Source organism: Pan troglodytes, chromosome 10 (genome assembly GCF_028858775.2).
Source record: "Pan troglodytes isolate AG18354 chromosome 10, NHGRI_mPanTro3-v2.0_pri, whole genome shotgun sequence".
Lineage (NCBI taxonomy): Eukaryota > Metazoa > Chordata > Mammalia > Primates > Hominidae > Pan > Pan troglodytes.
Window position 1 is genome coordinate 13,536,816 of NC_072408.2, and position 13,070 is coordinate 13,549,885.

At 48.1% G+C, this 13,070-nt stretch overlaps 1 protein-coding gene across 5 annotated transcripts in view; it reads right to left on the reverse strand.

The window, feature by feature from the left end:
- The window catches only part of SCNN1A (sodium channel epithelial 1 subunit alpha), a 32,020-nt gene that overhangs the window by 8,724 nt on the left and 10,226 nt on the right, over window positions 1-13,070 (reverse strand). For all 5 annotated transcript variants that reach the window (XM_024347647.3, XM_016922830.4, XM_024347648.3 and 2 more), the window contains 3 exons: window positions 8,596-8,863; window positions 6,561-6,751; window positions 217-320 (listed from right to left, as the gene is read on the reverse strand). In XM_024347647.3, coding sequence (XP_024203415.1) covers window positions 217-320; window positions 6,561-6,751; window positions 8,596-8,863 — 563 coding nt within the window. The remainder of the gene's footprint in view (window positions 1-216; window positions 321-6,560; window positions 6,752-8,595; window positions 8,864-13,070) is intronic.

The following is a 13,070-nucleotide window of genomic DNA, read 5'->3' on the forward strand; positions in this document are numbered from 1 at the left end:
CCGCAAAGGGACCTGGCAACCCCTGAGCTGGAATCTGGAGGCAGGAGGAAGACCTGGGACGGGATTCCTCTCATGCCTGGAACGGACTATGTGGCACCTATTGGGGAGAGACAGCAGACAGGACCCCTCCCAGCAGCTCTAGGAGGTGAGCTCAAGGTAAGTACAGGTGAGTGGCTGAAGCAGAGGGCGCCATGGAGCAAGCAGGGAGCTTCTCACCATTGTTGATTCCAGGCATGGAAGACATCCAGAGGTTGGAGTTGTTCTTGTCATTGAAAGTATAGCAGTTTCCATACATCGGGTGGTGGAAGTGAGAGTAATTCCTTATCAGGAAAGAGAGAGTAGGGTCAGAGAGGAAAGTGTAGGTGGTGCAGGGAATAGGGAGATGAGGCAGAGAGAAATGTCCACTCTCTTAAACTCCTACAGGACTTGTGCCTTTCAGAGCCATTTGTTTCCTGATCACCTACTATGTGCTGGCACAATGCCGAGAGCTTTACTCACACTCCCTCAGTCACTCCAACCAACAGCCTGTGAGAGTCTCATCCTCATATCACAGAGGAGGAAGCTAAGGCTCAGAGAGCTCAAACAGCTGGCCCAAGGTCACACATCTACCTTCTAGTCCAGGCTCCTCTCACCAGGCCATCTGGGTTCACCGGCATTGACTTCCGTGCTGCCTTGTAACTTCTCTCTTGTTGCATTATAAAGATTCTTGCATGTCCCTAACTGCCCATGCATCTAAGTGTTAGTTCCCCCATTGAATCATGAGCTCCTTGATGACAGGAGCCACATCTCATTCATCTCTGTGTCATCTCTGGGTTAGTTGCATAGATCCTGTCATCTAGGAGATAGAGGAGATGATTAATAAATAGTTGTTGAGTGAGGAATGAATGAATGAATGAATGAATGAAGGGGAGGAGGGGAGCAGGGTTAAAGGAGAAAGTGTGACCAGTGGTGAGCACGGAGCTGAGGGGAGGAAGATCAGTACCAAGTGTTTCCCGGGAGCCTCTTGCATCAGTATGTCTCAGAATGGTAGGTCCAAAACTCATCTGTGACAGGTGTGGGGACAGAGAGAAAGCAATCTCAGAGGCAACACAGCTGCAGTAGGACTGCAATTTCACAGCAAATCACAGGTTCCAGAACAGGGAGGCTGTGTGGGTTGTAGCACAGCACATGTGCCACACGGCACAGAGAGGATCTGTGTTCTGCTACCCTGCCATCTTGGAGCTAGCAACGGGAGCCGGGCAAAGACGGAAAGGGGACTTCGGCCAGTGAGCAGCAGAGGAGGACTAAAGAGAAGAGGGAGAAGAGGCTGGCCAGAGATAAAGGGTGGGGTTCTGGTTGTACGGTCTCGAGCAGGTCATTGTTTCTAAGCTTATTCTCCTCCTCTGTAAAATGTAGGGTGATTCTGTAAAATGAGGAGATTGGAACTAGGTGATCCGGGATATTCCACTGGCCTTGAAGAACAAAGGCACAGAGGCGTGACATACTGGTGCACATTCTAGGATGTACTGGGAAGTCAGCACTTCTAGAGCCCAGGCTAGATGCAGGGAAGGACTGAAGGAGAGGCTACAGAGGTGGCCAGTCCTGAAGGCTGGTGAGCCCTTCGCACACAGAGAGGGGAAAAGTATAATGGTGGGTGCCGCCCCCATGGAAAGCAGGCACAAGTTCCATCAGAGGTGGAACAACACGGATGGGTTTTAAAACATAGAGCTTCGAAAAAAAAAAGTGGTGGGGCACAGTGGCTCACACCTGTAATCCCAACACTTTGGGAGGCGAGACAGGTGGATCAGTTGAAGTCAGAAGTTTGAGACCAGCCTGGCCAACATGGTGAAACCCCGTCTCTACCAAAAATACAAAAATTCGCCAGGCGTGGTGGTGGGCGCCTATTATCTCAGCTAGTCGGGAGGCTGAGGCAGAAGAATCGCTTAAACTTGGGAGGTTGCAGTGAGCTGAGATTGCACCACTGCACACTACAGCGAGACTCTGTCTCAAAAAAAAAAAAAATAGTAAGAGGTGAAATGAGATCTATAACACAATACCATTTATGTAAATTAAATACAGATTTTGCAAAAACACATAGAGATACACACTAAGCACATTACTATAGTGGCCTATGAGAATCAGTATAATGTGATGGTTAAGAGCACAGACTCAGCCAGGCGCAGTGGCTGACGCCTGTAATCCCAGCACTTTGGGAGGCCGAGGCGGGTGGGGTCACCTGAGGTCAGGAGTTTGAGACCAGCCTGGCCAACATGGTGAAACCCCATCTCTACTAAAAATACAAAATTAGCCGGGCATGGCGGCACATGCCTGTAATCCCAGCTACTCAGGAAGCTGAGGCAGGAGAATCACTTGAACCTGGGAGGTGGAGGTTGTCATGAGCTGAGATTGTGCCATTGCACTCCAGCCTGGCCAGTAAGAGTGAAACTCCGTCTCCAAAAGAAAAAAAAAAAAAAGAGCACAGACTCCAGAATTAAATTCCTTGTATTTGAATCCTCGGGCTCTAACAAGTATTAGATGTGGGACCAAACAAGTTACTTACTTAATCTCTCTGTACCTCAGTTTCCTCAGCTGTAAAATGGGGATAATAAAAATATCAACCTCACAGGGGTGTTGAGCATGAAATTATGCTTAGAATGGTGTCTAGCCTTAGTAAGAGCTGTATTAGCTCACTAGTACGATTACAGGGATTCATTAAGATGGCTAAAGTCAAAAAGACAGAAAATAGCATGAGGAGGAGGTAGAGAATTTAGAACCTTCATACACTGCTGTTGGGAATGTTAAATGGTGTGACCATTTGGAAAAGTCTGGTAGCTCCTCAAAATGTTAAATATAGAGTTACCACATGACCCAGCAGTTCCACTCATAGGTAAACACCCAAGAGAAATAAAAACATAGATCCATGTACAGGATCCACAAAAACATGTACAGGAATGTTCATAGCAGCATTAATCATAACAGCCAAAAAGTAGAAACAATCCAAATGTCCATCAACTGAGAATGGATAAGCAAAAATGTGGGCCGGGCGTGGTGGCTTATGCCTATAATCCCAGCACTTTGGGAGGCCGAGGCAGGAGGATGGCTTGAGCTCAGGAGTTCAAGATCAGCCTGGGCACCATAGTGAGACCTAGTCTCTACTAAAATTAAAAAAAATTAGCTGGGCATGGTGGCATGAGCCTGTAGTCCCAGCTACTTGGGAGGCTGAATCAGGAGGATCGTTTCAGCCCAGGAAATCAAGGCTACAGTGAGGTCTGATTGTGCCACTGTACTCCAGCCTGGGTAACAGAGTGAGAACCTGTCTCAAAAAAAAAAAAAAAAGGTGGTGTATCTACACAATATAATAGTATTCAGCCATAAAAATGAAGTTCTGATCCATGCTACAACATGGATAAGCTTTGAAAACGTTATGCTAAATGAAAGAGACCACTCACAAAAGACCACATATTGTACGATTCCACTTACGTGAAATGTCCACCATAGGCAATCCATAGAGACAGAAAGCAGAAGAGTGGCTCTCAGGGCTTGGAGGAGGGGAGAAAATGGGGAAGAACTGCTAATGGGTACAGGGTTTCTTTTTGGGGTAAGGAAAATATTCTAAAAACAGGTAGTGGTAATGGTTACACAACTCCAAATATATTAAAAATCACTAAATTATACATATTAAAAGGATACATTTATGGTTTGTAAATTATATCTCAATAAAAGTGTTATTAAAAAAAGATTATAGGGTGGGGGAAAAGGGTGTAGTTATCGGGGAGGAAAGGGGTGAGAAAGCCATGCTAAGGAGCGCCAACTTGATGCTGGAGGCTGTGAGAGACACTGAACGATTTTAAACAGGAGGATACAGTTTGGATGTTTGTCCCCTCCAAGTCTCATGTTGAAATGTGATCCCCCATGTTGGAGGTGATCCTAGCTGGGAGGTGTTTGGGTCACAGGGGTGGGTCCCTCTTGAATGGCTTGGTGCCCTCCTCACAGTAATGAGTGAATCCTCACACTATTAATTAGTTCACCCGATAGCTGGTTGTTTAAAAGTGCCTGGTCTCTCTCTCTCTTGCCCCCTCTCCTCCCCTTCTACCATGAATAAAAGTTTCCTGAGGCCTCCCCAGAAGCTGGAGCAGATGCTGGTGCCATGCTTGTACAATCTGCAGAACCCTGAGCCAATTAAACCTCTTTCCTTTATAAATTACCCAGACTCAGATATTCCTTTTTTTTTTTTTTTTTCAGATGGAGTCTTGCTGTGTTGCCCAGGCTGGAGTGCAGTGGTGCGATCTCGGCTCACTGCAACCTCCACCTCTTGGGTTCAAGCAATCCTCCTGCCTCAGCCTCCTGAGTAGCTGGGGCCACAGATGTGTGCCACCATACCCGGCTAATTTTTATATTTCCAGTAGAGATGGGGTTTCGCCATGTTGGCCAGGCTGATCTCTAACTCCTGACCTCAGGTGATCCGCCCATCTCGGTCTCCCAAAGTGCTGGGATTACAGGCATGAGCCACCGTGCCCGGTGAGATATTCCTTTATAGCAACGCAAAATGGACTAACACACAGGACTAACTGGAATAGTTACATGTGGTGACGTGAAGTAAGGATGAAGTACAAAGATTCCTGTAGTTGCAGAAGGAAGGGAGGATTTGGAGGCAGAAGAACGCAGTAGGGTGGAGTGGTGGGTATAACAACCCAGGCGAGAAATGAGGCTCTGAGCTGACCTAAGCGCCTAAGTGCCAAGATAAAGATGAACCATGGACTTTCTGTTGAGGGGGAGGCAGGCACACAGAGCAAAGGGAGGGCATCGGGTGAGGGCATAGGGAAAGCACAGGTGTCCATGGACTTTCTGTTGAGGGGGAGGCAGGCACACAGAGCAAAGGGAGGCATCGGGTGAGGGCATAGGGAAAGCACAGGTGTCCATGGACTTTCTGTTGAGGGGGAGGCAGGCACACAGAGCAAAGGGAGGCATCGGGTGAGGGCATAGGGAAAGCACAGGTGTCCAGGTGACGGTCAGAGGAACTTGGTGGCAGGTGTGGGCTGACTCAGGCTTAGGTGTTGCTACCATCTTACTTCCCAGCTGGTAGTTTCTGTCCTCAAACAAATGCAAAGACTAAAAACAGAACAAAATCGTGTACTGGGCAGAGTGTGTGTGAAGGGTAAGAAGTGACACCTTGCCCTGTGGCCATTCTTCAGCAACAGGGGAGGGAATGCCCCCTGTAGGGTGGAGCCAGGCAGAGGCAGGGAGATGGCTCCGGAAAATAAACGAGCAGGAGGAGAAGGCAGGGGAGGAGGGGGCCAGAGGTTACAGAAGGGGACCCCCCCTCGCCTCAGCCTCTCCCAGCCCTCAGAGAACCTGCAGCTGCTATGAGCTGCTTGCAAGGACATTATAACAGGGGTCCTCACAGAATGAATGCCCGAGGGGTAGTAGGGTGGGAAGAATCCTTAGCCAGGGCCGGCCCATTCCCAAGGGCAAGTCACTTCACCTGTCTGAGTACAAGAGTAATGAAACCCATCATTTACTGTGGTCTATAAAGTGCCCTCACGTTTGTATCTCACGCACTTGGTACAGCTCTTGAGATGAGTGTTATCGTCATCATCTTCGTCACTTGAGTAAAAGTGCCAAAGGGGCATGGATTATATAGTTTTTCCTTTGATGTAGTCCAAATGCCTAGAACAGTGACTGGCACATAGCCCAGATAGTCAAAACTATTTGTTGAACGAACACTGAATGAATCTCATTTTTTGTTTTACTTCCATTTTACAATCTAAGAAATAGGCTCTGAAGGATGACGTGATACATCCAGAGTCACCTGGCCAGGAAGTGACAGAGCTAGAGTGGGAACTTAGGTTTAGTCCCTCAACCCATGCCACTCCACCTCACTACTACTGCCAGCCTCAGCTCAGGGAACAGAGTATGAGACAGATGATCTCCTAGGCCCTTTTGAGCTTTGATGCTAGGGAGAAAGGGGCCTTAGAAAGACCAAGACCCTGGCCAGGCATGGTGGCTCACGCCTGTAATCCCAGCACTTTGGGAGGCCAAGGCAGGCAGATCACCTGAGGTCAGGAGTTGGAGACCAGCCTGACCAACATGGACGTTGACCAACGTCTCTACTAAAAATAAAAAAATTAGCCAGGCGTGGTGGCGCATGACTGTAATCCCAGCTACTCAGGAGGCTGAGGCAGGAGAATTGCTTGACCCCGGGAGGTGGAGGTTGCAGACAGCCGAGATTGCGCCATTGCACTCCAGCCTGAGCAACAAGAGCAAAACTCCATCTCAAAAAAAAGAAAAAAAAAAAGACCAAGATCCATGCTTCCAGCCTTTGGTTTCTCAAAGCCCTAGTCTTCCCAAGGCATCCTGTGAGGCCACTTCCCTCAGATCCAGCAGTGCAGGGAGCAGCAGGAGTTCGTAGGGCGCTCTCTGGGGCAGGGTGTGGGCCCAAAGCCAGTGCTTCCCCCTGGCCTGCTGGCACTGGCATTTTTTTAGTCAACAAGCATTTCCTGGGCCCTGCCCATGCAGGGCGTGAGGCTGACCCAGGGAAGCGGACCCCGCAGAGAGCAAGGAGCCAGGCAGGACTGACTCACGCCTGGTTGCAGGAGACCTGGTTGAAGCGGCAGGCGAAGATGAAGTTGCCCAGCGTGTCCTTCTCCAGGGATGGCAGAGTCTCTGGCAGCCTCGACAGGATGTTGATGTAGTGGAAGCGGTACCACTCCCTCACCGCATCCACCCCTGATGAGTATGTCTGGTAGAAGCAGTCCGATTTGTTCTGGTTGCACTGGACACAGAGACTAGAGTCAGAGGGGAAACGCAGCCGGGGATAAGCCCCTTGGCAGGGCCAAGGGCAAAGAATGAGTGATCTGGGGTTCTGAGGACTGACGGACAGGAGTCGGAAGCCAGGAGTGGGGAAAGACAGAAGTGGAAGAGAAGCAGAAGTCCCTAGGAGCATGGACCAGGGGAGCATGGGATTAAGGGAGTTGCAGGCCAGGAAAGGAGACCAGTAGCTGCACACACACGGTTTTGGTTCATTTATACCTCCCCTGCCTAGGGTGGAAGGAGCAAGACTTTCCCTCCCATTTCACTGATGGGAAGACTGAGGGATCAAGAGATATGTCCCAGCAAGAGCTGGGACTAGGACTCCAGTCCCCAGCCCACTCTTACTAATGGGAACTTCCCTGTCTCCTTTCCTTGGCTCCTCCCTCATTTTCCCTTGCTCCTTCCTTTCTTTTTTTGGCAGACGAGCTCACTCTGTCACTCAGGCTGGAGTACAGTGGTGTGATCAAGGCTCACAGCAGCCTCCATCTCCCGAGTTCAAGCAATTCTCCCATCTCAGCCTCCTAAGTAGCTGGAACTACAGGCTTGTGCCACCACATGGGCTAATTTTTGTATTTTTTTTTGTAGAGATGGGGTTTCACTATGTTGACCAGGCTGGTCTAAAACTCCTGGGCTCAGGTGATCTGCCCGCCTAGGCCTCCCAAGTGCTAGGATTACAGGCGGGAGTCACTGCACCCAGCCTTATTTTATATTAAAAAAAAAAAAATTGGGATGGGTGCGGTGGCTCACTCCTGTAATCAGGCACTTTGGGAGGCCGAGGCGGGCAGATCACCTGAGGTCGGGAGTTGGAGGCCAGCCTGACCAACATGGAGAAACCCCATCTCTACTAAAAATATTAAAAATTAGCCAGGCATGGTGGTTCATGACTGTAATCCCAGCTAGTCGGGAGGCTGAGGCAGGAGAATCGCTTGAACCCAGGAGGTGGAGGTTGCAGTGAGCTGAGATCGCGCCATTGCACTCCAGCCTGGGCAACAAGAGCGAAACTCCGTCTCAAAAAAAAAAAAAAAAAAAAATTAAGTTTCCTTTTTTTTGCTTGTTTTTTGAGATGGAGTCTTGCTCTGTCGGCCAGGCTGGAATGCAGTGGCTCAATCTCGGCTCACCGCAACCTCTGCCTCCCGGGTTCAAGCGATTCTTCTGGCTCAGCTTCCCGAGTAGCTGGGATTACAGGTGAGTGCCACCAAGCCCGGCTAATTTTTGTATTTTTAGTAGAGATGGGGTTTTACCATGTTGGCCAGGCTGGTCTCGAACTGCTGACCTCAGGTGATCCACCCGCCTCAGCCTCCCAAAGTGCTGGGATTACAGGCATGAGCCACCGCCCCCAGCTAAGTTTCCTTTTTTTACTGTCTCCTTATTCTCTATCTTGGGCTGTTAGCCCAGTTCTCCATCACGCTGGAGGGTCCTAACTGAGTCCCACTAGTGGGCACTGGAATTCAGAAAGTTGCATTTTCCTTCCTGAATCAAGGACCAGAAACAGTAAAACAATAATAATAATAATAATAATAATAATAATAATGCATTTTCCATAATAAATTTGACTTCCTACCCCTGAAACGCTTCTACATAGGACCCCAGGGAGGAGGCCCCAAAAGCTTGGGCACCAAGAGGTGTTATTTTAATTATCTAGTTATTATTTGTATTTATTTACTTTTATTTGCCCGCGAGCCCATGAGGCCCCGCGTGGTGTCACTGGGCTGCGCGGGCGGGTCAGGAAAGGAGCGGAGCCCATGGGTGGGCGGGGCCAGGGGCCGGCGAGGGGCGGGGCGGGTCCCTCGGCGCTGGGGGCCTCACCAGCTGGAAGCCGATCTTCCAGTCCTTCCAGTCCACCTGGGGGTTGTTGTCCCGCACGCTGGAGGCCACGCTACGGGCTCGACGGGCCCCGTGAGGCGGGGGCGGGACCCTCAGGCGCTGCAAGGGGTGCGGCAGAGTCCCCCGCAGGTCGCGACGGCTGCGGGAGCCGGCCACGAGAGTGGTGAAGGAGCTGTATTTGTACAGGTCAAAGAGCGTCTGCTCTGTGATGCGGTCCAGCTCCTCCAGCTCCTCTTTAATTTCCGGGTACCTGAAGGGGCGAGGGGAAGAGGGTCAGGCCAGGGGCCCTGGAGCGAGTGTCTGGCCCCTCCGGGGTCAGGGTCCTCATCTGTGCCCCGGGAGGCCGGTCCATCCCGGAGAAGCCTGGGCGGGGCTGGGGTCGTCGTGGCGCCTCCTGGCCGTCCGGCGGTGAAGGGTAAACAGGTGTGTCCGCCGGGAAGGCGGAGGCCACGGCGAGCCCAGCCGGGACACTGTGGACTGTTTATTGAAGGAGAGAGGCAGGAGGCGCCTGTCGTTTGTGGGGCGCTCTCCCCCTCGCCCGGACCTAGAAGGGAACCCGGAACTTGTCTGCCCTTTCCCAAAGAGGGGAAGGGTGAGGGCCTCGGCCTTGGCGTGACCGCGGTACCCAGGTCATCCCGCCCTGATCCCCGCAGGCGAGTGTCGGTGGCCTTTCGTCTTGAGTGCCGCTTGGCACCGAAATCAAGAGTTCACAACTGAACTTTTAGAATCTCCAACTCTAAAAATACAGGATGCCCCACCCACCCCGCCTCCCTCCTCCAAAGACTGTTCTAATGTGTTTCGGGTGTGGCCTAAACACCGTAAATTAAACACAGCTCACTGTAAATCCCTACATTCCTTCTTAATACAATTCCTGTTACCATCTCCATCATGAAAGTCCAGAGTAGCAGGGCCTGAGGGATGTAATCTACCAAAACAAAACAAATATAGAACTAACAAACTGAACAAGGTTGCAGGGTACACAACAAATACACAAAAAAAATTAATTGCATTTAGGCCGGGTGTGGTGGCTCACGCCTGTAATCCCAGCATTTTGGGAGGCCGAGGTGGGCAGATCACGGGGTCAGGGTATCGAGACCACCCTGGCTAACACGGTGAAACCCCGTCTTTACTAAAAAGAAAAAAAAATACAAAAAATTAGCCGGGCTTGGTGGCGGGCGCCTGTAGTCCCAGCTACTCGGGAGACTGAGGCAGGAGAATGGTGTGAACCCGGGAGACGGAGCTTGCAGTGAGCCGAGATCGCGCCACTACACTCCAGCCTGGGAGACAGAGCGAGACTCCGTCTCAAAAAAAAAAAAAAAAAAAATTAATTGCATTTCCGTCTCAAAAAGAAATTAATTGCATTTCTACATGCTGGCAACAGAAAATTGGAAAACCAGAAATACAACAGCAATATTAAATAACATAAACAACATCAAATACATAGAAATAAATGTAACAAAAGATGTGCAAGACTGAAAAATATATTGAAATCCTTGCTGAAATAAAGATCAGAATAAGTGGAGATATATATATATATGGATTCAACACAATCCCTATCAAAATTCCAGCTTTTTTTTTTTTTTTTTTTGGACAGGATCTTGCTCTGTCACCCAAGCTGGGGTGCAGTGACACAATCGCCGCTCACTGCAGCCTCCTCCTGGGCTCAAGCAATCCTCCCGCCTCAGCCTCCCTAGTAGCTGGGACCAAAAGTGTGCCACCACACCAAGCTAATTTTTATATTTTTTGTAGAGAGGGGGTTTCACCACGTTGCCTGGGCTGGACTCCAACTCCTGAGCCCAAGCAATCACCAGCCTCAGCCTCCTAAAGTGCTGGGATTGCAGGCGTGAGCCACTGCACCTGGCCCCAGCAGGTATTTTTAAAGAAATTGACATACTGCTTCTAAGACTTATCTGGAAATGCAAACAATCTAGAATAGCTAGAAAATTTTAGAAAAGAAGAGCCAAGTTGGAAAATGTATTCCTCCTGACTTTAGTATTTACTATAAAGCCACAGTAATCAAAACAATGCGGTTCTTGGTAAGGAGAGACAATAGATCAATGGAATAGAATAGAGTCCAGAAATAAACTCATGCATAGATGGTCAACTGATTTTTGGCCAAAACACCAATTCAATTCAGTGTAGAAAATAAAATTTGTTAGCAGGTTCTGCTAGAACAACTGAATACTGTATTGGAAAAAAAATGACCCTCAATCTCTACCTTATACTATACAGGCAAAAATTAATTCAAGATGGATCATAACGTAAACATGAAATTCAGAACCATAAACACTCTAGAAGATGGAAGATATCTTCCTGACCTTGGGGTAGGCAAAATTCTCTTGTAAGAAAAATATCTAACAAATAATCCCTAGAACAACCATATGTAGTAGGCACTTTATGAACAGACCTACCTTTTTATTTTTTGAGACAGAGTCTCAATTGCCCAGGCTGGAGTGCAGTGGCGCGATCTCGGCTCACAAGCTCCGCCACCGGGTTCACGCCATTCTCCTGCCTCAGCCTCCCTAGTAGCTGGGACTACAGGTGCGTGCCGCCACGCCCGGCTGATTTTTTGTATTTTTAGTAGAGATGGGGTTTCACCATGTTAGCCAGGATGGTCTCGATCTCCTGACTTCGTGATCCGCCCGCCTCGGCCTCCCAAAGTGTTGGGATTACAGTCGTGCGCCACCATGCCCAGCCGAACAGACCTACATTTTTAAAAGATTCTGACCCTGTACACAGCTAGTGAGAATATAAAATGATACGATCATTTTGGAAAACAATCTGGAAGTTCCTCAAAAAGTTAGATATAGAGTTACCATATAACCCATCCATTCCACTCCTAAGAGAAATGAAAGCATATGCCCCCTCCAACATACACACACAAATGTGCACAAATGTTCATACCAGTATTATTTCTAATAGCCAAAAAGTAGAAATAACCCAAATGTCCATCAATTGATGAACATATAAATAAAATGTGATGTATCCATACACTGGAATAATATTTGGCAAATAAAAAGGAATTAAGCACTGATCTATGCTACAACATGGATGATGCTTGAAAACATTATACTAAATGAAAGAAGCCACTCACAGAAGACGACATATAGCCTGATTCTATTTATAGGAAATGTCCAGAATAAGCAAATCTATAGACAGAAAGTAGATTAGTGGTTTCGCAGGGCTAGGGGTTAATAGATGGGAGGGAAAGATGAATGCCTGCTAAAGGGTATGGGGTTTCTTCTGGGGGTGATGAAAATGTTCTAAAATTGATTGTAGTAATAATTGCATGATTCTGTGAAATATTTTTAAAACGACTGAATTTTAAGTAGGTAAATTGTATGGTATATGAATTATATCTCACTAAAGCTGTTTTTTAAAGGAAAAATACCTAATGAAAAGATCATCTTGATACATAAAGAATTCTTGTAAATTAACAATTAAAAAATTTTTAAATCACCAAAAAACATATACAAATGGTCACTAAACACCTGAAAAGCTACCCAACATAATTAGTCCTCAGGGAAATGCTAATTAAATCCATAAGCAGTTACCATTAGAAAGGTTAAAATTAAAAAGGCTGACAATACCAAGTGTTGGTGAGGATGTAGAGAGCAACTGGAATTCTTCTAAGCTGCTGATGGGAGTATAAAATGGTACCACTGCTTTGGAGGACCAGTTAGTAGTTGCTCATAATTTTAAACATGCATATCTACCTTATGACCCAGTAATTTCATTTCTGAATATTTTACCAGGTCCACTCCTAGCTACTACACAAGGGCAAGACAAACATAAAGATTTGTACATGAGGCTGGGTGCAGTGGCTCACACCTGTAATCCCGGCACTTTGGGAGGGCAAGGTGGGTGGATCACCTGAGGTCAAGAGTTCGAGACCAGACTGACCAACATGGAGAAACCCTGTCTCTACTAAAAATGCAAAATTAGCCGGGCGTGGTGGCACATGCCTGTAATCCCAGCTACTCGGGAGGCTGAGGCAGGAGAATTGCTTGAACCCGGGAGGCGGAGGTTGCAGGGAGCCGAGATCTCGCCATTGCACTCCAGCCTGGGCAACCAGAGCGAAACTCCATCTCAAAAAAAAAAAAAAAGAAAAAGATTTGTACATGAATGTTCATAGCCATTTTATTTATAATAGCCAAAAAGCCTGAAGCAACTCAAAGGTGTGTGTTTGGCATTCTAGAAAACTTGCTCATTACTGCTAATTAAAAGAATGGCAATCCGTGGGGCATGGTGGCTCACACCTGTAATTTCAGAATTTTGGAAGGCCAAGTGGGTGGATCACTTGAGCTCAGAAGTTTGAGACCAGCCTGGGCAACACGACGAAACCTTGTATCTACAAAAAATACAAAAATTAGCCAGATGTGGTGGTGCACACCTGTAGTCCCAGCTACTCAGAAGACTGAGGCAGAAGAATTGCCTGATCCTGGGAGCTTGAGGCT